Source organism: Lycorma delicatula, chromosome 3 (assembly GCF_047948215.1).
Source record: "Lycorma delicatula isolate Av1 chromosome 3, ASM4794821v1, whole genome shotgun sequence".
Taxonomy (NCBI): domain Eukaryota; kingdom Metazoa; phylum Arthropoda; class Insecta; order Hemiptera; family Fulgoridae; genus Lycorma; species Lycorma delicatula.
The window spans coordinates 11,787,135-11,814,843 of NC_134457.1; the positions used below are offsets into that span (position 1 = coordinate 11,787,135).

At 29.4% G+C, this 27,709-nt stretch overlaps 1 protein-coding gene across 1 annotated transcript; it reads right to left on the reverse strand.

Annotated features, from left to right (window-relative positions):
* Positions 1-227: 227 nt before the first annotated feature.
* Positions 228-26,556, reverse strand: LOC142321376 (uncharacterized). Its single transcript, XM_075359408.1, has 7 exons — positions 26,435-26,556; positions 23,821-24,639; positions 14,490-14,582; positions 8,964-9,059; positions 5,210-5,283; positions 4,607-4,681; positions 228-3,253 (listed from the first exon to the last, which is right to left on the reverse strand). The coding sequence occupies exons 2-7, from the start codon at positions 24,216-24,218 to the stop codon at positions 3,069-3,071; spliced, it is 921 nt and encodes a 306-aa protein (XP_075215523.1). The 5' UTR covers positions 24,219-24,639; positions 26,435-26,556; the 3' UTR covers positions 228-3,068.
* Between the last annotated feature and the right edge of the window lie 1,153 nt (positions 26,557-27,709).

Consider the following 27,709-nt stretch of genomic DNA (forward strand, 5'->3'; position numbering starts at 1 on the left):
TATAATATAAAAAATATTCCCTGCTAGAATGACCTAATTCGACCCCAGAGAATAGTCATAGATTATCGACAGAGAATAGATAGTATCGTATATATATATATATATATATATATATATATATATATATATATATAATATATATTTAATATTGTATGAAATACAAACTATAAAACAGTAATTACATAAGTTTAACATATAAATTTTGAAGAATCAATTTTTTTCACGCATCCCACATTTTCAAGTTATTTAATTCTATAATTACCTTATATATAATTCTATTAAAAATTTATTTTTAGTTCTCTGTTTTAAAAATTTTTGAATATATAATGAACGTATATGCAGATTTTGCTGTCCAGTAGTATTATCCTTTGTTTTATGGACATTATTGCCAACTGTTAGATTGTAATTTTATTACAATCTAACAGTTGTTTCTATGTTCTTACTTATGTGTTAAGATATGTCTATCTTGCATTAATTCAATCAAAGCTAAATTATGAAATGGATTATTTCCAAACTAGTACTTATCAATTGGTCATTATGTCTTCATCGTTAAAAAAAAATTTAAAAGACTGATACACGGAACAGTAGCAGATTCCATTAATTTGTGAAAAATCAAATACTGCATTTAAAATTTTGTAAAATTTAATTTTTACTATTATTGGTAGTAATAATTTCCTATTTGTAACATTTTTTGCCTATCCTGCAAAATGACTTGTTAAGAATGATATTAAAATTTCACACTTATGGTAGTACGTTTTTAATTTTTATACCATAAGCCGAAATAACTATTTTTTAACATATCCACTCAATGAATTTGTTACATTTTCTATTTATAGAGAACATCCAACAGGGTAGAATAAAAAATTACACTACACTTCTACATAGGTATAAATCAATGTTCAGCAGTTATCAGTAGTATAACATGTGATTACAATACAATTAAATAATGGTATACACAGGAAACACTGTAATCAGAATGCTATTACTATAATTTATTCACATTATAAAGAAAATAAACCTCAGTCACAATGATATTATGTATTCAAATACATATGTTCTTGAATACACCAACCAGATTTCAACATAAAATGTTTTGATTGCAATATTTTTTCCATATAGATGAATGAGTACGTAAATAAACTGTAGGATTATTTGAACTACAAAATTAAATTTTTAGTTCAATATATATATATATATATGTATATGTATATGGATATGGGTATATGTATGTGTGTGTGTATATATAGATTGGTTGGTTTGCTTGGCATTTCTCCCGCCACCACACCCCATTCGGTCACCCTAAAGCATAAGACTGAATGTCTGTGCCACAAACGGCTACCGAGCCTCAAAACAGTTTAGCGACCAGTGTCCTAACTAGCTCCTATAGCTAACCTAAAAGCGTGAGCGGAATATGCGTGGTATCATACCACTCACTTGTATGTCCCACTGCCCGCTTGTCATATATCACTAAAACAGGTAGGCGCACCCCGTCAACTGCTAAAACATATATGACTAATCAATAATTAAATTTATTTCATCAATGACAGCAATTCGCTGCCACGCCTAGGCCGCTGAGTGCCAGCAAGTACCTGTCCACCATTAAAACGCTTGGAGCCTTAATCTGGCTGGTAGCCAGCCACATCTCTTGGTTAGCTTCCTACAGCAGCGTGGTAGGAGCCTTTTCCCTTAGGCAAACTACTGATGTCGGTCAAACAAAGCAACCGCATCAAGGAACTCCCACACGGTTCCCTTAGTCGTCGTGTGCCATTCTTGCTGCCATGCTTCCATCACAAGGCTGTAAAGCCTCCTCTGCAGGCGGGAGATGGGCAACTGTTTGAAATTTAGAACTGGTGCATTGAGATTATTGTTCCGTGATATATAGATAGAGATCATCAAGTATACATAGATATAATAATTTAGTAAAATAAATATTTTTTTTGACCATCATCCTCTGAATTGCATAAACAAAATTCAGCACAATCCAACAAAATACAGAATAAATAAGAGCTTTTACCTTATCTCATTATATTTTTTTTCTTTTCTATATATCAAAAGTGCTTTCAAGGAAATACCTCATCAGTTGATTAAAATTAAAAATTAATTACACATTAAAACATTAATAAAACACTAAACATAATATTATTACATATGTGACATAATATATGCAGTCAAATAATAATTAATTAAAAACCTTAATAATCTTTAAAAACTTTAAAAAACATTAAAACATTTTTTTATAAACATGTTTGTGGCCAGCCATTAAATACAACTCTGTACTAAGGCAATATAAACTTTACCTAATATTAAAAAACGTGCTATCTATAGCAGTTTTGATAAGAGAACCATTATCAAACTCTGTCTGCAGATTGATTAAGCTGAATTTCTGTCTATATTTATATATATTTTTCTAAAATGTCCAATTTTTTATTATTATCATTTTCTTTTGTGACTTCAGTTATTTCTATAATTTGTCGTGAATTATGCCGCGAAGAAACTCCATGTGATGAAGAAGAAATACAAAATATCGCAAATAGACTTCCAGAAACAAATCCTTTTGAACAATTATACAACAATCCAAACTCAGATATAAAAAAAGATCTACGTATAGCAATGCTTAATAAACTTGGACCTATTGTTAAATGTCGTCCCATGAAGATTTCTGTAATTTAATGCGCATGGCAGAACTTCTTTCGCACACCATACACCATTTGTTATCTGATCCTGAAAGTCCATTGCAAATATTTTTCACAGGACCTGCTGGCTGTGGAAAAACGTTTGTGATTAAACTTATAATGGAAATATATAATAGATTTACGAACACTGATGGATATTGTAATGTGTATATAGCTTGTACATATACCGGTAAAGCTGCTGTGGCTATAGATGGTACGACAGCACATACTGCATTAAAAATATCAATGTCAAAACTACTTCCATTGAGCACTGAAGTCGCTATAATTTAACAATAGTATATTTAAAACTAGCGGTAGATTTTACGCTTCTATAATTTTATATATAAATATAAATGCAATACTTATTTGTTTACATAAGGTATTGAAAAAACCATCTTAATTTAAAAAAATAACTGTAAAAATACATACTGATAATTTTCCAGTTTCAATATCTTTAAGAGTTGGGAACTTATCACCGATGAACAAACTTAACCCACTTTTTGAATTGCTGGCACCAGGGGTGGTTGCCTGTTTTCCAGCGTTATCATTTTTATTTGTTTTCTTTTTATTTGAATCAATACCTGAAACATGAACAAAAAAGTAAATTAATGTTTGTTTTTTTTTAACCCACACCCTAGCATTCAAACTCTTCTTGACCCCAGCATCTACAATTGCATAAAAACTTTGCATCGATAAATTACTGTCTCTTTGTGAAAATTTTCTACAAGACAAGATTTGTTAATGGAAAAGCCATTTCTGACTTTTAAGTTTCCACGTGAAAAATTGTTTACCGTTTCTCACAGGTTTACATATTTTGGATTTTTTGCTAAAATAAATGAAAAAAAAATTTATTCAAATTCTTCTACCTCTCAATTCTTTACTATCATCATTTGCAGCATCTGGTCTACTTGTTAAAGCTAGTATAACTTATTTGTACAACACTGAGAACCCACATAATCTCCACCTTAAAAACATTGTTTAAAACAAGTAATTATGTTGTCATTTTGCATAAATGAAGCTGATGATTCAAATGTATCATTTGCAGCTGAAATGCTATTAATCTGACCAGAAAATCCGGGCAATGAACACACATATGTATCACAACCATCGTTCTCACAACTGTTGATCAAAGTTTTAGTCTGCTGAGTTGGAATACCATTGAGAGATAAAATAGCTGAATTCATTATCTTAATAATTTCATTATGCTGTTTTCCTTTATAGAACAAAGTTACTGCTTTCGATCCATATTGCCCAGTCCAAAATGTTTTTTACACACATCGCAAAACACATGATAAACATCATTTATCTCTTCTCAACCAACTTATTTCTGGGTGTAAGTTTATAACTACTGGTCACTACACAATCTTCAAATTCCATTTAAAACCAATTAATTACCTAAATTAACCTTTTTTGTTAAAATTTCACCAATGAAAAAAATTTAACTGCAATTTGGAATATTCCTCCTTTAATATTAAAAATAATTAAGAAATTAAGTAAGAACAAGCCATGTTAATGGTGCTGCTTGATGCACGTAGCTGCAATGTGCTGGGTGATGGGATCACCACTTCCCGACACCAGGAAAGTATTTCAAATACATTTTGGCTTTACTTCTGTGAGCAGCCTCCAAAAAAGTGAGGGTCTGACTTGTGTTAAGTGTAAATGTCTTCGGAAGGATCACAGGCACTCTGTGAACAGCAAAGATTGTGAATGAATTTAAGTTATAGGACACTGAAATTGTACTACCAGCAAAACATGTTAAGAACAGTGTAGTTTTTAACTTAATTCCTGCAGTTTCTTAAAGTAAATTCCAACTTGTAATATGACACACAAAGATGATAAGTACACGGTATGGTACACGGTTTTTTCCATTAAGTGATACAAGTTTCAACGAGCTTCTCTTTTATCATCCATACTTTCACGCTGCTATTTCTTACCTGACCCATCTTTTTTCCTAGCACCTCCAACATCTTGAGAGTTTCTCTGTTTTCTTGGAGTTTGACCCGCTGATTCTAAAATAGGAAAACGAATTAAAAAAATATTAATTAAATATTATTAATGATAAATTAAACAAGAATAGTGACATTACATGCGTGCACGCACATGCACACTCACACACCCACACACACAAAAATTTTCCCCTCAAAAATTAATGGCAGAATTTAAAAATTAATAGAAATAACCAGAACTCCCACCTTCATTTTAGTCCCTAAAAATATTTTTTAAATGTACTAGTACACAACTGCTGAAAGTGACCTTTCTCCTGTAACAAACTGCCAGAAATTCATCTAACTTTTACATTTTGTTGCTTTTTATAATTATACAGATTTATAATAAAAACGTATAAATAATTTAAAATAAATAACATAGATCTATGTATAATTATACACATTTAGTTGAATTTTGGAAATTTATTCATGGTAAACTTAATTTAAAACTGTTTGGTTTTGCTTCGTGCAAAACTACATTTTAAAATTCTTATAATTTATAAATATTAAGTAGTATTCAAAGTTTTTATTAAAATAATAAAGTTAATAAACCTTTGGTTTCTGAGTTCTTACTGCAATCTTTGTTTGCAGTATCATCATCATTATCATCATCACTGCAATCTGATCTGAAATAAATAACAAAATCATTTTTTTTTAAGTACAATTTAACAAGGTATATGAAAATATAAAAATATCATTTATAAAAAATGGGACTGGTCCATCCAAGTTAAAATAAGGATGAAAAGTAATATTTAAAGAAACAATATATCAACCCAGTCAGTCTAGCAGTGACATTTAAAGTAATAATAGACCAACCAAGGTTAGTCTAGCAGTGAACTCTTCATCATAAATCTGCTGATTTTAAAATTGAGAGTTCTAAGGTTCAAATCGTAGTGAAGGTAGTTGCTTCTATACAGATTTGGATACTAGATCCAAATACGTGAACTTTGGTGGTTGGAGTTCAATTAGCCGCACATCTCAAGAATGGTTGGCCTGAGTCTGTTCAGGACTACATACTTACACTTACTTGCCAGATTGGATAAAGATACCTTAGCATCTCTACTGTTGATATCACGTAACAATTGGGTTATTCTGTAATCTGGTATTACATAAAAATAAATAAAATAATGGTAGTATAGTCTTTATTTAACCAACATGTAAGAAAGGTATACTCATAATATTCAGGCCATTCTAGGAAAATGGGAAACAAATTGTGAAAATAGGTTTTGACACCATTGCACTCACCATAGTAATGGAATGATGCCTTTCATTTAAGGAGGTTCTGGGTCTGAATCCTGATGGTCAAGTGTGTCACACAAACTGGTTAACGTTAAAAAAATAACATTAACTAGGTTCAATTAGTTGTCATGATCTTAAAATAAATAAACAAATAAGATAATGATTGATAACTTTGATGGTTTTCTTCTTTACTATTTTAATCTGCACTCTTCTAATAATTTTATAAATTTGAAGATATGAAAATAGCATTAAAAATTATTTTCCTATTATGATTCTAACACAAACAATGAAACAAATGTAAAAAATAGTATTTAATATTATAATTTTATTGGTAATTAATATTCTAAATTATATTTTTTTTTACTTTAAAATTATTATTTTCAAAATCATTAAACTTATATATAACACATGCTATAATTTTTAACGGTTGTAGGAGAATTAAAACAAGCTACTCAAAAAAAAAAATTGCAGATGCACTCCCATAAATAACAAACTAGGTTTACTAGGAAAAGCAAGCGAGAAGTGAAGTGGTTTCTGTTGCCTTTATCACAGACCAAAATACACTGTTTTATATCACCATGATAAGATCTCCAAAAGCCAATGATTTTCAGTGCTCTACAAGAAGTACCTTCACCTGTTCACAAGAACTGGTTTTATTATGAACATCATCACTCTAAGAGAAAATAATCTTTAGAGGGACTGTTACTTGTATATTGTATGTCATTTTATACATGTCACAACCATAAGAAAGACTGGAACACGCAGAGTAGATAACAAATTAATATACTCAATTTTTCTAATTCTTTTTTTCAATGCTTATGTAAAATGTGATTACTGAGTTTATTTTATTATGAATTAATTAGTTTTTATACAATTCTGTTAGCTGTAATAATAGTTTTTTTTTTATCATTAATAAGTGAATTTTGTAAAATTTACTAAAATATAAAAATAACTACAAATTCCAAAACACAGCTTCATCAAACAGAACTATTCACCAACGTCAAGCTTTTTACATAGAACTGATGCTATAGACGAAAAATATAGCCTTGGAATAATAAATTAAATTTTTGTTTTTTAAATAATAAACATTTTAATAAAAAATTATTATCAATTCAAGAAGATTTATAATTACACAACAAAAAGATACAAATCCAGATTGGTTAACCAGCTAGTTTATAATTACAACAAAACAATTGTTTAGTAATATTCTGAATGGAAGGTTGATCAGATATAAAATATTACCCATAGAAAGAATTTACGTTACTGTTTGAAGGAAAATAACTTTTGTTGCAGCCTATATTTAAACTGATCAATGCAAAAACATTTATCATAACTGTACAGCTATTAGGATAAAATTGTCCCCGAAGGGATCATGAACAGAATGGAAACGCTGCCCAGGTTTTTTTTTTTGGTTGGGTAGTTTGCTTCACATTATAGTTCTTCTGATGGTGGTTGCCCTTGCAATATACCCCCACTCTTTTCCTTGACTTTGTTTCTTCCTAATTTTCAGTTCTATGATAGATCTAGCCAAGATCCAACACATCGTTCATGCAATATAATAGGAGGGCCTAACTTTGTACTGACTCAGAAACTCTGTTTCCCGTCAAGACAGCTACACAATAATCTTAATGACAACTGCCTTTGCAAGGACAATATTAGGTTTCCTAATAATTATTTAAATAAAAATATAATTACTTATTGAGCAGCTAGTTCCTAATACCGGCAGCATAATGATTTCAATTTCAGGAAACCTTCACACCTAAAATATTTTATTGTCAATGATTGTTATCCTACAAGAAACTTGACAATATTTTTTTGTTTTTCTTTTCTTCTTAATTAAATTACTATATTCATCATATTATCAAACAATTAATTTGGTTTTAAAACACCATTTCTATCTGGCCAGAAAATCCAAATCTTTGTTGGGAATCAAACCTGGGACTGCCAGCCCAATCAACAAACTCTACTGACTGTTATGTATGTGCGATTCTAGGCAAAGTATTTTTTATCCCAGTCAATTTTTTTTACAATGTGAAAATTCCCATCAATAATGGGAATCAAACTGAAACTCTAGCACAAGCAGTCAGCAATGCTAACCAGCAATAGATTACAAGCCCACACTTCCTGTATAAAATTCTGTGCTTACAGATTCAGTCAAACTTGTAAATCTCATGAGCTTGTTAAATTATAATTTATTTTTTATTACAGGAAGAAATAAACAAATCTATTTTTAGGCCACTGCCCTATGGAAACTAAAATTTGAGTTATTATAATGATAACTATTAAATTTGATATTACAATACTGCAGTTATCCTGCAGTTCTTGAGTATCGGCTTAAAAGAATATTTGTTAGTTTCATTACTGTACAAAGTTAAGATATGTTTCTGCTGAAATAGTTCTCAAAAAGGATAATTTTTATATCCTTTTACAAACAAGCATAATAGTGAATCATAGTACACAAGAGTAATATTACAATCCAGTTATTAATTGCTGGTTAATTGTTGGCTTTTCGTTTATGCACTAATGCTGTTTGCATTTATGTAATAGTGACAATAAACAATCTTATTAACATTGAAGTACAATCTGTGATTCAATCTTTTAAATTTTACATTGCTCTCAAGGACGGGAAGGTCTGACTAAAGAGATGGATATGGCCTGTTAAAGTTGATTATTTAGGGTGTAAATTCTCCTCATCTAGATTATAAGCTGATCTCTTGCTTAATACTTGGAAGTAGACTACTGCTCATAGCTCAATTTTTGCAGACCACTAATTTTTAGTTCTCAATTTTTGTTTTATATTTTATAAAGGCAGGTAAAACTTTTTCATATTACTTCATAAGTGTGGATTTTAATATTTTTATTTTATAATTCATTTTTTACTAATACTGCTAGTAAACATTTTTGTGGTTAATGCAATTGTTATCAGTAGTATAATGTTATTAGAAAAAAAATTAACAGTAAAGTTCTTAAATCTCATTTTGTAAGGAGTTTTTGAACATGGATAAGTAGTTTTTGATATGTTTTTGAACATGGTAGTTTTTGTCTAATAAGTTTAAATGTTACATACCCTTGTTCATTCTGGTTGCCTTTAGATTGTTTTTTCTTTTTAAATGAAGTTTTAGTGTTAATTAATTTGATTGGTTTAGCAACATCATCATTGAGTCTGAAAAAGAAAAGAGTATTTAATGAAATAAACAATTCTTTTCCAGTAAATTAAATATTATCATACAAACAGTAGCCTTTTTTAACAGCCGTTTGTAATATTTTATTCAGTCTACATATATATAACTTGTTTCTTACCCATTTAACTCCAACACTATATTGACATTTATGCAGTTAGAAGATAAATTCTTGCAACTATGGTATACTTGCTAACCTCTATTAAAAAATGAAATATTTTAAAACGTTGACCTCTATGGCTAAACAATCTTTTAGCAAAAGGTCCTGCAGGTTTCAAATCCTAATTACTTGGTACCTTTCAATAACACAAAGTTTCCATTATATAATAACATAAACAAACTTTGAGGTAAAACAAGAAATTTTTTAGGAGTAAATTTGCAACTGACAGATTAATGTAGTTCAAGAATACAAAATCCTTCTTCCATCTCTGAACTTTGAACTATAATTCAGTTTTTAATTTTAAAAAACACCTCTCCTTAAGACACTCAGCAAATTTGTAAAATGCATGGGAACAATTTTACGAGACAGTAATGTTAAATTATAATTTCTTTTTTATAATTTTCTTTTTTATTCCAGGAAAGAATAAACAAAGCTGATTTCAGGCCCGTAGGAATAAGGAAATGTAAAATTTGAGGCTAGGATAGAAGAATGATCTTGCTACTTGATTGTGAAATACTATCAATCAAAGCAAGAGTATACATTAAATTTTAAAACCTGAGATGGGTTATTTAAAAGATGCATATGTTGTTAGGGATTTTTTTTAGAATAATCTAATTATATTTTTACAATATACCTTATGTTTAATATAACTGATGGAATTCTTTGGCTGCTAGCAGATATTTATCCAGATATTTGAATTTCATTACCACACATTCACTATTAAATTTAAACTGTGTGTACATTCTATAAGTACGAGTCAAAAATGATCTGCACTTTCACCATAACACACCTTCAAGGTTGTCATACTGCTTTCTGTGCACTAGTGTTTAGAGGTGGTATAACTATGGTGAAATGTGTGAAATTTGATCTTGATTGCATTATTTGCCTTCCGGCTATTACAGAGTAAACATATCTGCTCCACTAGCAGGTTGCACCATGGAGGAACAATAGCAGTAATATGATTTATGTGGTTAAGGGGATGAAAAAACTGAAATTCATCTTATCACAATATGGGGACAATGCTTTATCATGTAAAACTTTTTTATGGATTGAGAAGTTTAAAAGTGGCCGGATGAGTTTGATGCATGAAGAGGGAGCAGCAGGATGCCTGTCAACCTCCTCCATGAAAAAGATTCAGCAAGCTTGAGAGATGGTTGTGATAAGTAGGTGAGTTACCATCAATGAGGAAGTATCTTCATTGAACATCAGTCACAGTTCTGCCCATCAAATCATCCATGACAAACTTGGTTTCCATAAAGTCTGTGTGTGATGGGTACAGCTTAGTGCAGGGCACAAGCTCATATCTGTTTAAATCTGCAAAACTTATTCAACCCCTTCAACAAGGAAAGGTGAAAGACATATTTTTTTGGCAGCAGAATAGTCACCTGTGATGAAATGTGTTCATCACTATGAGTCAGAATCAAACCCCCAGAGTATGGATTTCTGTCAAAGAAAAATTCAAGATTGAGTCATCGATAGGTAAAGTTATGATAACTGTCTTTTGGGATGCAAAAGAGCCTATACTGGAAGACTTCATGGAAAAGAAGACTGATCAACAGCACATTACAATGAAATGTTGGAAAACAAGCTAAGCCAGCAACAAACGCAGAGGTCAATTGCCTGCCTGAACATGGCTCGCCAGATTGTTTAAACCAGCAAGTTGAATTTTAAGGTATTGGAACACCTTCCCTAGAGCGTAGATCTTGCTCCCTCTTACTTTCATTTGTTTAGGCCGCTCAAGGATGCTTTGCGAGGTTGTCAATTTTCCTCAGACTAAGATATGCAGGAAGCAGTGCAAAAATGGCTTAACTACCAACCAAAAACCTTCTTCTTGAAAGGAACACACAAGTTTGTGGACCAATGGCCCAAAAGCATTGACAAGGGAGGTGACAATGTAGGAAAATGAAGTACATGTGGAACCCTTAGCTTTGTGTAAATAACTTGTACAATGAAAAGTGCAGATAATTTTTAGCACGCCCTAGTATTTTTCCTACATTTTGCATTATACATTTACAGTAAGTAGTCTTTTCATGTAAATATTCATAAATTTTAAATTGCAATTGTTGGTTAACTATGAGAATTTTTTTCAATCTTAAATAATATAATTTGTTCTGTTTTATTACCCAACAATATTTTATTAAATCTTTAACAAACGCTCTTTACTGCTGAACTAGCATATGCGTTGAATATTGTTAATTGACAAGGAACAAAAATATAACAAAACAAATGATATAGTTGTGTAGAGTAGCAACATTCCATTAATAACTGCAATTTTTTTTACTTATCTCTAGTTATTTATAAAAGAAAACTGGCATTTCCTTCATAACCTAATATTATAATTCAAAATAAAATGTCTAATAAAAATCTGAAAAACTAACAAGTTTAGTGGGTAAATGCTACTGCATTATTTTAATATATATTAATAAACAAATATTTTATTACAACAAACTTTTGAGTTAGTCTATTTTTTATATTTTGAGTCAATATATCTTAAAGTCAATTACGAGACAATTTATATTATAAGCAATTTTATTTGATTATAAGAAAGTAAAAATTATCAAAAATTTCTAATATAGATTTTTTTATTAGTATTTCAGTATTTTTGCTCACTTGATTTCAGATTTCTAACGAATTTTGTTTTGATATTCAGAATTAATAATCAATATAATAAATATTTTATATTTTAAAAAACTATTCTAACAAATAAACTTGAATATCTTTACAGTAATTCACTTAATAATAAATAACATTAATATTCCTTAAGAGTAAGTGTATGAAATAACATTCAAAGTTGCAGCAATTAATATTGCTACAGAGACCTCTTCTTTTTTCTTTTTTCTTGTTTAGCCTCCGGTAACTACCGTTTAGATGATTCTTCAGAGGATGAATGAGGATGATATGTATGAGTGTAAATGAAGTGTAGTCTTGTACATTCTCAGTTCGACCATTCCTGAGATGTGTGGTTAATTGAAACCCAACCACCAAAGAACACCGGTATCCACGATCTAGTATTCAAATCCGTGTAAAAATACCTGGCTTTACTAGGAATTGAACGCTGTAACTCGACTTCCAAATCAGCTGAATTGGAAAGACGCGTTAACCACTAGACCAACCTGTGTATATCAGGTCTCTGTAGCAACCCGGTGGATTGCTACAGAGACCTGATATACACAATAGTAACCATCAAAGTATTTTGACAGCCGGTGATGAAAAATAAATTTTAAGTATCTTAAAACTCATTTAAAATGAGTTTTGTTAAAATTTCATTAATTTGAAATTTACGTCAAAAATTTTTTTTTACTAAATATTGTAAATGTAGGATTGAAAGGGTTAAATCATCATATTTTGTTATAAATGCAGGGATAGATTTCACATTGAATTTCACATTCAATTTAAGATAAAGCCTAAAGATACTTTTTGATTTTCAGTCTCTATTTCTGGTAACCATTTTAACAGCCAGGAATAATTTATATGAATTATAAAGGGCACTAGGAATGTTTTGCAATAGACTTTACAGATCATCACAGGCGGTTACAAGTTAGTGCGTGTTTAGACAGGTCACGAACCTGTACTGTAGCCATTCTACTCACTGACTCAGTCAGTTAGTTTAAAGAGGTAGTAATATCGTCGTGGTCGAAAACTGAATACCGAACAAGTTTAAAAGAAATGATTCCTGTACTTAGACAGGATTTTCCTCATCGTGTAACCATATTTTGAATGACATCAATGAAAGAGGTGATGATTTTGCTCTTGAGGACGCTTTAAAGTCAGATCAAACATATTCATCTGTGATTAAGGGAAACATTGCTGCAGTACGAAAAATGCTTGAGGCAGACAGGCATGACCTACCACCAAGCATATTTGTCCTTCAGCATTGCTACACCAGCAGTCCGTACTATTCTGCAAAATCACCTTCATGTCAAGCTTTGTACCTTTTCGGTATCAGATAACTTGACCAATGATCAGAAGGCTAGTCGTGTTTCATAGTGCTGTGAAATGCTGTAGAAGTATGAAATTGTAAATCTCCCTATCTCAATAGTAGCGTGACAAGTGACAAAAAGTAGCTGCAGTATTATGACATCCTGACCAAAGATGAAAACCAAGTATGTGTGTTCGAAGGTGAGGAGATATCAGTGGCTATCCACAAATTCAGATCTGTGAAAAAGAAAATGGAGAAAAAAGGAAAGAGAGTTTTAGAGGGAGTTGCATTGGAAATTCAGAAGTTAGTTACAGAAAGTGGTATACCGAAGGATGCCTCTCTTCTTTTTTCCTGTTTAGCCTCCGGGAATCACTGTCAGGTATTACTTCAGAGGATGAATGAGGATTATATGTAGGAGTGTAGTCTTGTACAATATCAGGTCGACCATTTCTCCAAGATGTGTGGTTAATTGAAACCCAACCACCAAAAAAAACCAGTATCCACGATCTAGTATTCAAATTCGTATAAAAGTAACCGTCTTTATTAGGATTTGAATGTTGGAACTCTCGACTTCAAAATCAGCTGATTTGTGAAGACATATTCACAATTAGACCAACCCAGTGGGTTATACAGAAAGATGCCTTTGTGCCTGCCTAATTTTATTGAAACGCTCAAGAAGCTGTACCAGAAATAAAGGACGCACAAATAATTTCTTCACCACAATAAAGCTTCCCAGAACACTGCTCTAAAGTTTGTTCTAAGTATTTGGCCAGCACTGAAATAGAACACCCTCCCCATAGTCCTGACCTCGCTTCATGTGACCACACTGTTTCCCCAAGTAAAGAACAGACTGAAAGGGAGGCATTTTACAAGCAGTGATGACCTCCTTAGAGCTTGGGAGTTGAGTATGTCCAGATCTCTGACAAAACATAGCAGGGTTTCTTTGAAGACTGGTTTTAAAGAATAGAGAGTGTTTAATGTGTAATGGAAATTATTTTGATTAATTATTTTAATTGTATTGCAAAACTTCCCTAGTGCCCTTTATACAAAGCTTAAATATTTTGTTAATTTTATTGAATTATCCTGACAATTTATTTTTTACACAATAAATATATTTTGACACCACAAGTTCAATAATTAATTAAAACTATCATCAATCATTTATAAATATTTTTATGGAAAAAGCTAAAAAATGGCAAAAAATTAAACATTTTACTGGTACTTTTTTTAGATTGAGAACACAAGCATTTTTTTTAAAAAGACCTCTTCACAGAGATAGCTATTTTAAGAATAATATTAACATTTTAAACATATATATAATAAATTATAACTTACTTCTTTGTATTAAGTGAATGTTTAACATTTTTTAACTCTTTCGCCGTGAAGTTCACAGAATTAACAGCTTCAGTACTACGAGATTGTTTGTCTCTGAAACAATAATTCAAACTTGTTACATAAATTCCAATTAAATAGTTTTAACTAAACAATATGATACATTTAATCTACGTTTGAATACATAAAATAGTTTGCATACCATACTGGAAATTACAGAAAAAACCTGTTTAAAAAATAATATAATTTACAATTATTAATTCATTAATATTAATTCACAATATTGGGAATATTGAAATTTAGTCAGGTATGTCCTGACTAACACTGCTGGGTCTGACCAGATTATCTACATGGAGTTTAAGTGAACTACATTTAATTTGCAACAATATGGTACTTGCAATTCAATAAAAATCACCACATCACTTCCAATCCTTTTTCTATGTGAATAATTCAGTCATTCCTTACCTTTTTTTCTATTTACAACAAGGGAAAAATAAATAGTCAACGTGAAAAAGTAGTGTCCTAAATAGAAATTAATTTCAAAGGACTCGAAAACTATTTTTTTAATTCTAACAGACACTCAACCATTAATGAATTCCATGAACGATGTACAGAAGTATTGAAGAATTACTATCAAAACCTAAGGCTAATGGAAAATTTACATAATGTACAAGAAAAACCGGCTAGAGCACAAATATTCTTTGATGACAGCTTTCTGGGATATATTATAACACAAGAGAATAATCAAAAGTTAATGTAAAAATAACTTCAAAATTTTAACATTAACATAGAAATTTTTTTCTGGGGAAAGTTTCTTATTGACTTTCTGTTGCCTTGAGGAGATACCATAAATATCGATTCTAACTGTGATAAAAAATAAATGGAAAACTTTCACTTGGTCTTTAAACAACCCAGATCACACCACATGAATACCAATGAAAAAAATTGAAATTTTAGGCACAGTGTGCAGTAATAGAAGATGCAAGAATCTTTCTGACATAAGAATCAAATAATTCATTCCCAGACTACCCGAAATAGGTAAGTCCATTTGATGAAGTCAAAAAAATAAATTCAATACAATAAAAAGCTTCAAAATATAATTTTTTTTGTTATTTATAACATTTTAAACATGTATTCAATAAACGAATCTAAGATATAACAACAGCTTTTGGCAAGTTTGTGTAAATAACAATGTTAATTCTGCACAATACTGTATAAACCCATGTCCAACAGAAATGACGGTTGCAAAAATAGCCTGTACATACATGTATCTTAAGGTTTCACATTGATGATGTAACCATTAAACTTAAAATATATTAAACAATCCTTAAATATAATTCTAATACTAACTTATTTGTTTTGGCTGTAAACCTTCATCCAGATAAAATGAATGACTGAATTTAGATTTCTAAGCGGTTCAGTCAATTTTAAGTAAAGATTTGAACATGCATAGAATATCTGTGAAATTCATTCCAAAATTATTGTTAGAACAGCACAAACAATACTGACTTGAAGTGTCCCAAGAATTAATCAAGCCAAAACTGGCCCACATTTTTTAAATAAGGTAATAATTACAGGCAACAAATCATAGGTTTATGGGTATGACCCAGAAACAAATGCACAATCATTACTGTGGAAATGTCCAAGTTCAGCACGACTGAAAAAAGTGTGATAAAGTCAATCAAATATGAAGACAATGTATTCTTCAATTTTAAGGGTATTGTGCACCATAAATTTGCCTCTACGGAGCAGATATTCAATCAAGAATACTATAAAAGTACAAAAATGTACAACAGAAAAAACAAGAATTGAAATTTGAAAAGACAAGACTTGGGTCCTCCACCACAACACATCCATCATGTGTTCTCGATCACAAAAACATTTCAATGTAAAAAAAAAAAACTAAATACCTGGAAATAGAAGAAAGATTTGTACATGGAATATACATCAGTTTCAATAAGTGATTTCTACAATAATCTGTCAGATGAAAGCCCAGGAAATCACTAATGAATTAAATATGGGTAGGGATGAATGTAAAGTTAGTCTTAAAGTGGGATTCATCAATTTCTTTCCTCAGTTTTTATATTTGAAGGTCAACAATAGCTCAGCAGCTACCAGAAGTATATGAAGATAAACTGACAATTTCAAGGAATGTCATAAACTTATGAAAAAATAACAATAATTTCCTAGATCAAACTGAGAATGCAAACCAGACACAGGTGACTTTTGAAATGCTATTGACAACAATTGAAGTGTAGGTACAGAATATTCAGATATGAAAACATCTACTGAAATGTGAAAATCTTCTACCCAATATTGTCATACAAGCACAAATAAAGGGATGAATGAAAATAAATTAATGCTAGGATTATATTTTAGTCAGAAATTCCAGATGATTTCATTCAAAATTGTTCAAGAAATGTATGCACATACTTTTGGTTAATGATTACGAAGATAATTGCAATTGTACAGATGACAGAAACTCAAGCAATGATGACTGTAATTAAGATAAAACCTCTACAATTTCTATACTTTTAATTAAATATTTACAGTGTAAACAGATTTACTGACATGCAAATAACAAACAATGTATACATTCACAATCTTCTATGGTGATTTTGTTGATAAAATACAAAAATGTACCAATATTTTTTTTTTAACTTTCCAAACCTGGGTGCACATGGTGTATATGGATAAATAGTAGTTTAGATTTCTATATCTGCCACACTTTTCTATACACCCTGCTATACTTACATAATCATGTCAATCATCCAACAACGATCATTCCAAATGAATTTTTAATGGTGCTTTATAAACACTAATGAAGAGAAATATATAATTGCAATTTAACACTTTCTAAGTCAAGCAGGTTGGTGCATTCTACAGACCAATTTTTAAATTTCTAGTTAGTCATACATGAATTATATATTGGTACAGCAAAAAATTACATTATTAACTAATTGTTAAAGAAAAAAATATACATATACATACATACTTACTGACAATATTTTATGTTTCAAATAATTCAGACTTATTGGAAGATATTTATCTCATTTCATCCATCCACTTTTTGGCAAGCAATGATAAACAGGACATAATTATAATATTAATTAAAGAAATCAAGTACAAATCTTACTCTGCATATCACAAAGTCATAAACAGAAACTGTATAAAGTAGATTGAAATCAAAAAAAGGTAATAGAATATTAAATGCCATAAAAAAAATTCTAAGTGAACTGACATATACAAGTCACTCAAAATAACAAGCATCTCACATCAGGCTAATGGCTTTCCAACATTTTATTCAATGAGCTAAACTTATTTTAGCACATCAGCAAGGTAAGTTCATCAAAATCATTCCTAAACGTAAAACCTTCACTACATTAAACCATTACTTACTACCTGCTGTACACACAATATCATTACTTTCATTACCAACTCTAATACCTGAGGTGTTTTATATGTATATAAAGGTTTTTTTATAGTATATAGCCAATATTAGATCGACTGTTGCATACAGTATAAAGCAACAAATTAAGAAACTGTTACTAATGTAAAAATATTGCATAATATTTAAAATACTTTAAAATCAATTAGCATGTGATCTTTACTAGCAATATTTTCAAACAAAATTATTTAATTTGGTTAAATACAAATAGATGTTTTATACTAACAAAAAGTTAATTCTGCAGACTTTTTAAGAATTGACAAAAAAAGAAATCTTAGATCATATAATAAAAATTAGTTAAGCATCAGTAAAAATATATTTTTTTTTTACAATTCATCATACAAATCATAAAGTAAACAGATGTGGTACTATAAGTGTAAGATTTTCATTCCTTTATAACTATGTACTAAAAGGCAATTAGGTTACTGAATGCACTGAAGTGTGGATGTTCAAAATATGCTCACTAGTTGAGACATAAACAATTTACGGGCATGTTGTAGTATATAAATGTTTATAATAAAAATCCAATCAGTCAGCTCAAAAAGAATTTTGTAGACAATTTAATTGAAAATAGGATTAACAAAAGAAATAAAAATGATTTTTTTTTAGTAAAAAAAATGAAATTATGTAGCGAGAGACAAAATGTATATGGAGAAATATGGTTCCATATTCATCAGTAAATAGAGTCGGAACTTTATCAATGAAAACAATTCAAAATATCTGTGTACAAAATGTGTATAATGCAATCCAAAATGCGATGTTTAATATAGTGGGATTGCAGAAGCATAAACAGAAATTTATTCTAAATTGTGCTTCTTGTGGAAATCTATGAGGATTCAGATGACAATCCAAGAGACAAGTTTTATTTTTACTCATGATTCAATAAATAAATAGAACTGTTCTGATTAAGTATTTTGCATTATCTAAAGACACTGTCATAATATGTAACTTTCCCAGCAAATGTTTTTTTTTCATACTTTTTTCTTTATTTAGAATTTTAAAGAGGTTATTTATTTTTTAAAAAAAGTATTTGATAAAAAAAAGGAACAATCAATGAAATAAAAGATTAAATTTAATTTGTATACAAATGCCATTGTTCTGATCATACAACAGGTATGATGATTCTCAACAACCTATGCAAAGTATACAAAGTTGTAATAGATTAAAGCTGAATGAAATTAATTTTAAAAAGTAATTTCAAGAAAATAAAAATCAAAGAGATTATATAAAATAAAATATTTTGCTCTCATATAAATAGATATTTCATTACAAAATATCTTCTTATTTTGCTAATTTTCATTATTAATCATACTGTAGTTATATAAATTTCACAGGAAAAAATTCTCATAATTAATTTAAACTTTAACTCCATGTAAAAATTGTTTACATGATATAAAAAATAAAACATAAAATTATTAAAAAATATTTAAACTACTCACTGTAATTCCCTTATTTTCTATTTCTCATTGCAAACAGTATAATAAATAGTGCATTATAATTATTATTACTCTGTACTACAGGCTGATTCAAGAGGAAAGTAAAATAATTAGTGAACTAATTCTAGAGCTTGAAATAAAGATAAAAGTTCATACAAACATATTTTGAAAATATTTTGTTATAGAGTTATGGATAGCGAAAAATTTCACCAGGATTTCAGTTCCCCGGTGAAATGAGATCATACTGAAAGTTTTAAGGCACTATATAAAAGGGTAAATTGATGGTCTCTAAAGTTTTTAACCTGAAAAATTGAATAACGAATCTCAGAACTGTATTGCTCCTAATTTTCATGATATACATACAATGTAAAATAGAAAAAATTTGTAACAAAAAACATGTTTTTTAAGGTTTGAAGTACAATAACTCTGTTAAATGACTAATAAATGCATAAATTTTATTATCAAATAAAAATTATTATTTAATAACAATTAAATAATATATATATATATATATATATATAGTATATAATATTATTATTATATAGTATATAATATTTGCAAGGTAAATTTTATTACCTTCTAGAGAATTTAATTCTGGGAAAATCGATACAAATAAATTCTATGAAATACAAAAAAAAAATCAATTTTTATTATTAAGAACAAAAGAGAACAAAAATTAACAGAAAAATGTTATGAATTTCAAAAAAATTAAAAATCATACTATAACATGTCATGGGGAGAAATTATCTCTAATTTTTAAATAATGAATTTCTTACAATGCTTGAAAATTTCTCAATGGTGAAACAAACTGAAATGTACTATCAACTTGAAAGAGTACCAAAATATCTCAGGAATGAAGTAAGACAATTCTTAGATGAAACATTTACTGGTAAATAGTTTACTGGAAGTAAAGGGCTGGTAAATTAGCCATCTAGATCACTGGACTTTACTTCCTTATATACTCATGGTTCATGGCAATGGGATGAAATGCAAGATATACAAACAAAAAGTAGAAAAATATAATGAACTGATTGCTTAAATTTTCATCGCTGCTGCCCTCATCAAGGAACATGAAGATATCATTAGGTTGACAACAGAAAATTTAAGAAAACAAGTTGAAAGGTGCATCGATATAAACGGTGGAATTTTCAAACATTTATAGTAAATTAATACAGAATAAATCGGTGAGTATTTTTTTTTTAAGTAAATTAAAAATATTTTAATTTTTAAAAGATTTAAATTTATTGTAACAAAAACAGGTGTTTTTAATTTTAACAAATTCATAACATTTCTCTGTTAATTTGTTTTTTTTTGTTTAATAATTAATATTTTTTTCTATTTTGTTTTTAATAATAAAGGTCTTTTTTTTACAAACTTTATTACATGAATTTTCTCAGAATTAAATTCTCTACAAGTTCTGACAATAAAATTTATGCATTTATCAATCATTTAATAAAGTTTTTGATTTCAAAGCTAAAAAAAACCTTCTTTTTGTCAGTGAATTTTTGTTTTACATTGGATATTGTAAAACTACGGAAGATACAATTTTCAGACCTGTTTTATTCAATTTTTCAGTTCAAGAAACCATCAATTTACCACTTACCAGGTGTGTAAATATAAAATCGGAATTTTTATATAGAAAATATACGTTTATTGTATGAAAATGTTTTATTTGAAATATTGTCCATCGTTAACTACATTTTTCCCATCTCTGACAATTTATGAATGCCACACCAAAAAAATGTTTGCTCTTTTGAGGCAAACCAGTCATCCAGCCATTTTCATAAGAAGTGGTGAAGCGCTGCCAGCAAGTGCATTTCCCATCAATCCAAATAAATAGTAGTCGGACAGAGTTAAGTCTGGTGAGTAAGCCGCATGTAAAAGTATTTCCCAACTGAACGCATCATTTCCTTGACTGGTTTTGCTATGTGTGATGGTACATTATCATGACCCAAAATCACTTTGTGTTGCCTTTTTTGATATTCTGGTCGTTTTTCATGCAGTGCTTGATTCAAATCGATCATTTATTGTCGGTAGCATTCAGTATTAACAGTTTCACCAGGTTTCAGCAGCTCATAATAGATCACACCTATCTGATCCTACCAAACACAGAGCACTGTCTTCTTTCCATAGCAATTTGGCCTTGAAATCAATGTCAATGGTTCGCCTGGAGTTACCCATGATCTTTTACACATGATTCTCAAAATATATCCACTTTTCATCACCTGTCACAATTCTATGGAGAAATTACTTTCTTTTGTATCTGGCGAACAGCATTTCACAAGTGGTTTTTCGGTTTTCTTGCTGTCTTTCATTCAGTTCATGTGGAACTGAATTTTCCCGTCTTCTGGATCTTTCCCATGGCTTTCAAACATATGAAGACGGCTTCTCATGTTACATTTAATTGATCCATGAGTTGTTGTTGTGTTTGAGCATCATCCTTGTCCAACAATGCTTGCAACTGGTTGTCTTCAAACTTTTTCGGTGGTCTTCCACGTTCTTCATTTCTAATGTCAACTCTATTGCCACTTTTGAATTTTTTAAACCACTCAAAGCACTGTGATTTACCAAGAGCATGCTCATCATAAGTATTAACAAGCTATCGATGTGATTCTGCAGCAGTTTTCTTCAAATGGTAACAGAAAATCAATGCTGTCCACAAATCGTAGTCTGCAGGTACAAAACCCAACATGTTCAACGCTAATTAAAACTATGCTGATGTTGAAACTTGTATTGTTGGGAGTTGAAAATCTGTCAGCTGTGTGGGGTGTGGGGTGTGTGTGTGTGTGTGTATGTGTATGTTTTTCCTTATTTCAAGCTAGAATCAGTTTCAAAATTGTTTCCCTTTCCTCCTGAATCATCCTGTATTTATATATTAAAAAAAAATAATTATCTTTATGTTTTTTATTTTAAATAAATTCAATACCTATTCTTAATTCCAAAAATGTTTATATAAAATCATTAACTATAATTCAGAATAGCTGAATAAATGGCAACTGCAATTAAGAAATATGTATAGATAACTGTAACATTACATCTGGCCATCTGATTTAGTCATTATTATAGCACTCAGCCAAACAATCCTGCCAAGCAATGAAAAGACAAAAAATGCATGTAGTATGCTTCATGTAGCACTTTCAAAATCAAATATTATATCTAGAACAAAATTTCTTCTTTTGAAAAAAATTTGTTCTAAATTTTGTACTCTGCTTCCTCTCAGTGTAAAGAATATTCCGCTTAAAATACTAACTACATCAAAATTTATTGCAGGAGTTCCTACTCCTTTTATGATTAAAACACAATTATAATGTTAAGGATTTTAAAATAAAACTCAAAACTGGAGGCTTCACATGTTGCATAATTATGGATTAATTTTCATGTCATGGGCTAACAAACCATTGAATATATTCAATTTTCCAATAAACTTGGGTACCTATTAACATTTATAATATCAATTTATGCAGTCTTCACCATCAAAAAGCCATCCTGAAATGTTGCGATGTCTTGGCCACAATTAACAATTGTCATTTTAAACTCCAAAAAATTAATTTGTCTTTACTAAATTGCTTATAATCAATAGTAGATTAGTTTTGTTTTTAATTATTTGTAAACTTTACTTTACTCAATATAGGTGGAGGCTTTGGAAATTTATTATTACTCTTGTAGATTTTTAATACTGCTGAAACAAATTTTGCCATAGATATGGCTAGAAGAGATTTTAATTTAAAATATCTTGCGTAAAAAATCATATTCTGTAATGAGACTCTACCATTTATAAGAATGATCAAATTTTATTTCGTTTTCGATTAACTATCAAACCAGTAATAATCAATTACGCAATAACTATCTTCTTTCTTTCAATTAAGTGATAATTATATAGTAATTATAAATTTCTTAAACATGGTTTCCACTGATATATTTTAGTAATAAAAAATAATTAAAAGACTTTTTTAACCACCTTACCTTGTCAACAGTATACTCCTTGACTGTAGAATATACTGTTGACATTCAAACAGTCATGAGTGTATTCTCATTTTAATTTTTGACTTATTACAATATTTTTAATCTCCTGCTGATGGTTCCAAAATCTTGAGAAAATACAACTTTTTGCTGATAAGATGGTTAAAAAAATTGTTTAATCATTTTTTATTATATTGTAACTGTTACACATTTTTCCCATTTTTTATCACAAAAATCACATTATTTGTTTATAGAAAAGTTTTACTCTATTTTTACAACATAAAGAGATTTTTAATGTTTTTCCTTCTCCTCTTTTGAAAAAAAAACATATGCTATTTTTTAAATATAATATTTAATATTAGACTAAACCATGCTACACTGGATTTTGATGTGTAGTCTTACTGTATATATATTGGCGAACTTCCTATACTTCATAATTTTTCAGAAACTATAATTTTTTTTTTAATTTGTAAATATTTTTAATACTTACGTTGTGGATGTGGAACCATCTTCTGAATTTTGTATATTACACTTATTTCTATTTCTGGATCTTTTATTTTTCTGAGTCTGTTCAGTTGGTTGTTGTTTGTTTCGCTGCTGTCGATTTGATTGGTTATTTTGTTGCTGCTTTTGGAAATTTTTTTGTTTAAATTTTTGGGCATTTTTAGTAAATTTCAGTTGATCAGGACCTTGATTTAAATTAGGTCTAAATGGACGATTACCAAATCCACGTTGTTGAGAACCTGGGCCCCTTAGCCTATTATTAATTGCTTGGGGTGGAAATTGGTGCGGTGATGGCATACTATTCCCATTAGGACCAAACGGAAAAGGACCGTGAAACTGTTGATTAGCATTAGAATACTGTGCATTATTATACGATAAGCTCATAAGAGGTTGAGGAACTGGCTATCCCGGGAGTTGTCCTGGCTGCCCAGGAAATGATACTGAGTGTCCAGAAAATGGTCCTTGTTGTCCAGAAAATGGTCCTTGTTGTCCAGGAAATGGACCTTGTTGTCCAGGAAATGGACCTGTTGGTGGTCTAGGAAATGGTCCTAGTTGTTTAGGAAATGGATTACCAGAGTATCCACCCGTATTTCCAGAATTTCCAGGAAAATTAGAAGGTTGTGAGAGATTATTGAATACTGGAGCCGATGCAGAACATGGATCCTTACTTAAAATGTTTTTTTGGGCTGCAGTATTTAAAAATTCATTTCCTTTACTTGTTCCAGGAAACCAATCAGGATCATCATACACTTTTTTATTTTGTTCGGTAGTGTTACTTTCTGATTTCATATTTTTTAAAAAATCACTGTAAAAAAAATTAAAAATATAACTTAAGAATATATAAAAACAATTATAATCATAATAATTAAATTTATAAGCTGACTGTGATGATCAACATGCTGAATTTTAAGCATAATATACTTTAACTATAATATGTAGTTAAAGACATTTTTTCATCTATCACTTTAAAAATTTCATATTTTTTTTAAAGGAAATATTTAATACATCTTCAAGTCTCATAATTCAATAGAAACAATAACAATGTTAAAAAAAAATTTTAGTTTATAAAAAAAAAATGTAAAACATTCTTTTACCAGTGATAAGCAGTAGTAAACTTTAATTACTGTGTATGTAGACAAAAATAATTTTCTTACATATGAAAAATCTACCACAAAATAAATTTTACCAGTAAAGAAACTGATTAAAAACCATCAAAGGAATTGAATGTACAAAAAAATTATCAATACCAATGCTTAAAAATATGTTTACAAAACACTCAACTGAGAACTTTACTCCCTTTTGTTAAACTACTAAATAAAATATCCTTGTCTCATTTTGTAAATTAGAATTTAAGTAATTTTATTACAGCATGCCAATAACATGAAAACTGTAACTTAACTATAATGAAACATGAATAGAAGTAGTCCGAAAAATAATCTGAGTGATGGAAAAATACAAGAAAACAGTTTAAATGTTGCTAAAAATAAATAAAAAAATCGCAAAATGTGATCTGTTGAGAAATAATAAATACCACAATAAAGGTAAAGGCTTATAGAATGAAAGCTTTTTTAAATAGCAAAAATTTATAACAAGATACTTAACTTTTTGTGCCATAAGTTTGTTATAAGGTCTACACACACTAAAATTAACTGCTTCTGAAAATGTTACTTTTGAATGTTGTTTTTAGGCAAATTAAAAACTGTCAGTAACCAGTTGACCGCTACAAGGTTCACCCTCAACATTCACCCTACCAGATGTACAAAATGTTATTACTTATCAACTTATACTAGCACGATCAATGATTTCAACACCATAAATAGCTAGAAAACAATGAATATCACCATTAAAGTTCACTTTTTTGATCTATAAAGATCAAAATCTGTGCATGTTATCTTAAACACATTAACAAATTAGGCACATTCCAACGGCTACTGAAAATAACAAGAAAATGGAATTGATGAGATCTGGCATGTAGTAGATGACAGCATGCATCACCCTGTAGGAATGTTTTGTTCACCCATTACATGCAATTGTCCATTACTTATCACCTGCCCCTCATATTTATACTTCCATCCTTCATCTTGAAACCATTTAAGATTTACAGAAAATATTTTTGAACCTTTTATCAATACTTTTCTTTATTACAATATACACCTATTCCGAAAGAGAAACAAAGAATTTCTTAAAGAATGACTTTTGAAGTGTACAAACAAATTAGTCAAAAATATCTGTACTCTTTCCAAATTTTTGTTGTAAAAATACACTTCACGTCTCACAGGTTTTTGAGCAAAATTATATTAAAAAAAAATTAATTTTGAGCAAGTTTTCATCCAGTAACAGCGTATCAATAAACTACAGTATTAAAAAAAAAGGAATAGCATTATACGGATCACCTCGTGACAGAAAAATTTATCAAACCTAAGATACCCCACTATAACTAAAAATATTAGACTGTAGATAGTAAAAATTAAATTCAGAAAAGGGTATTCTTCCCTTCACATTAATGAAATTGTAGAATCATTTTTTTTTTTTTTTTTTTTTATCTATTCACACAGTAAAATTGTTCAATTGACCACAGTAAATTTTTTTGTTCAACTTACGTTTTTGTATTTCCTAATGACAAACTTTCAATAAATTTCTGCAACAAAGCTGAAAAAAGTGAAAAAAATATATATAAAGAAAAATCTCATCTTTTGAAACAAAAAAGATTTTTTTTTTAAAACATTTTTCCTCAAAATGTACCTTCATTTATTTATTTTTACAAATAAGTACCAATATTTGCTTAAACAAGAACCAATGAGCTGCAACAAAAATAAATAAATGAACATTTTTTATTTGGTAATAATAACACAATCAATAAAAGAACCTCTTGATATTAGGGCCCCAAAAGTTTGAGGTCCAAACATTTTGGATCTCAAAGTTTATTTAATTTTGGTGAGAATTAGTGTTATAATGTCTTTTTAATTTAGAAAAATCATGCAAGAACATATGACCTTTTTAAGGTTCTTTTATTTAACAATTTTTTAGAATTTTGTTTTTTATTGTACAATTCTTTATGACTTACAACACTACTTTTTGACCGGCAGTCATGGAATACTTTGCCAGGTTTTTTAGTTTCCAATATTTTTTTCTTAGAACTAAATTATTTTACCTAAAACAAAAACTGTATCACTTGAAATTTAATATTTTCTTCATAAAAAAAACTTTTGTAAATTAAAATAGTCATTAAAGAAAAAAACACCAAAACCATAATCTTATTTTCAACTTTAATTATTTAAAAGTATGAGATGTTACTTTTTGACTTTACAACAGTTTTCTTTTTTCTTCTAATAAGATTAATTTCATTTCTGATGGAAGGTACAGTAATTTTGAATGTTTGCAATCATTTTTTTTACCAAAATAGTGGGCAGTCACATGTAAATTAATTCACTACAATTTTTCCTGTGCAACTGCAAGGTGAGAGAACTACTAAATTTTTAGCAGAGTATGTTTTAAGTGTGGGAATGGCAGCATTGGTTTAGTAAATTAGAAATTGGATCCCCTTCTTGCTACATCTATTAAATGTACATGTGTAAAATTACTCAAATCACACCATGAATACATTAACAGTATATTTAATTTGCATAATGATCAGGCCTATTACATCTGGTAATTAACTTAAAACCAAATTGCTACAAACTAAACACAGTTGCAATATGTAACATTTTACGAATGAAATGAAAATGTAAATTAAAAAAAATTCTATACAAAGGTGGATCAATAAGCACACATGTTTGAAGACAGGTGAGGTTGCTGAGGAAAGTTAGCATTACTACAGTATACTACCATCTATCAAACTATGCAATTTACAATTTCAAACTAATTCTTAGGTTAGT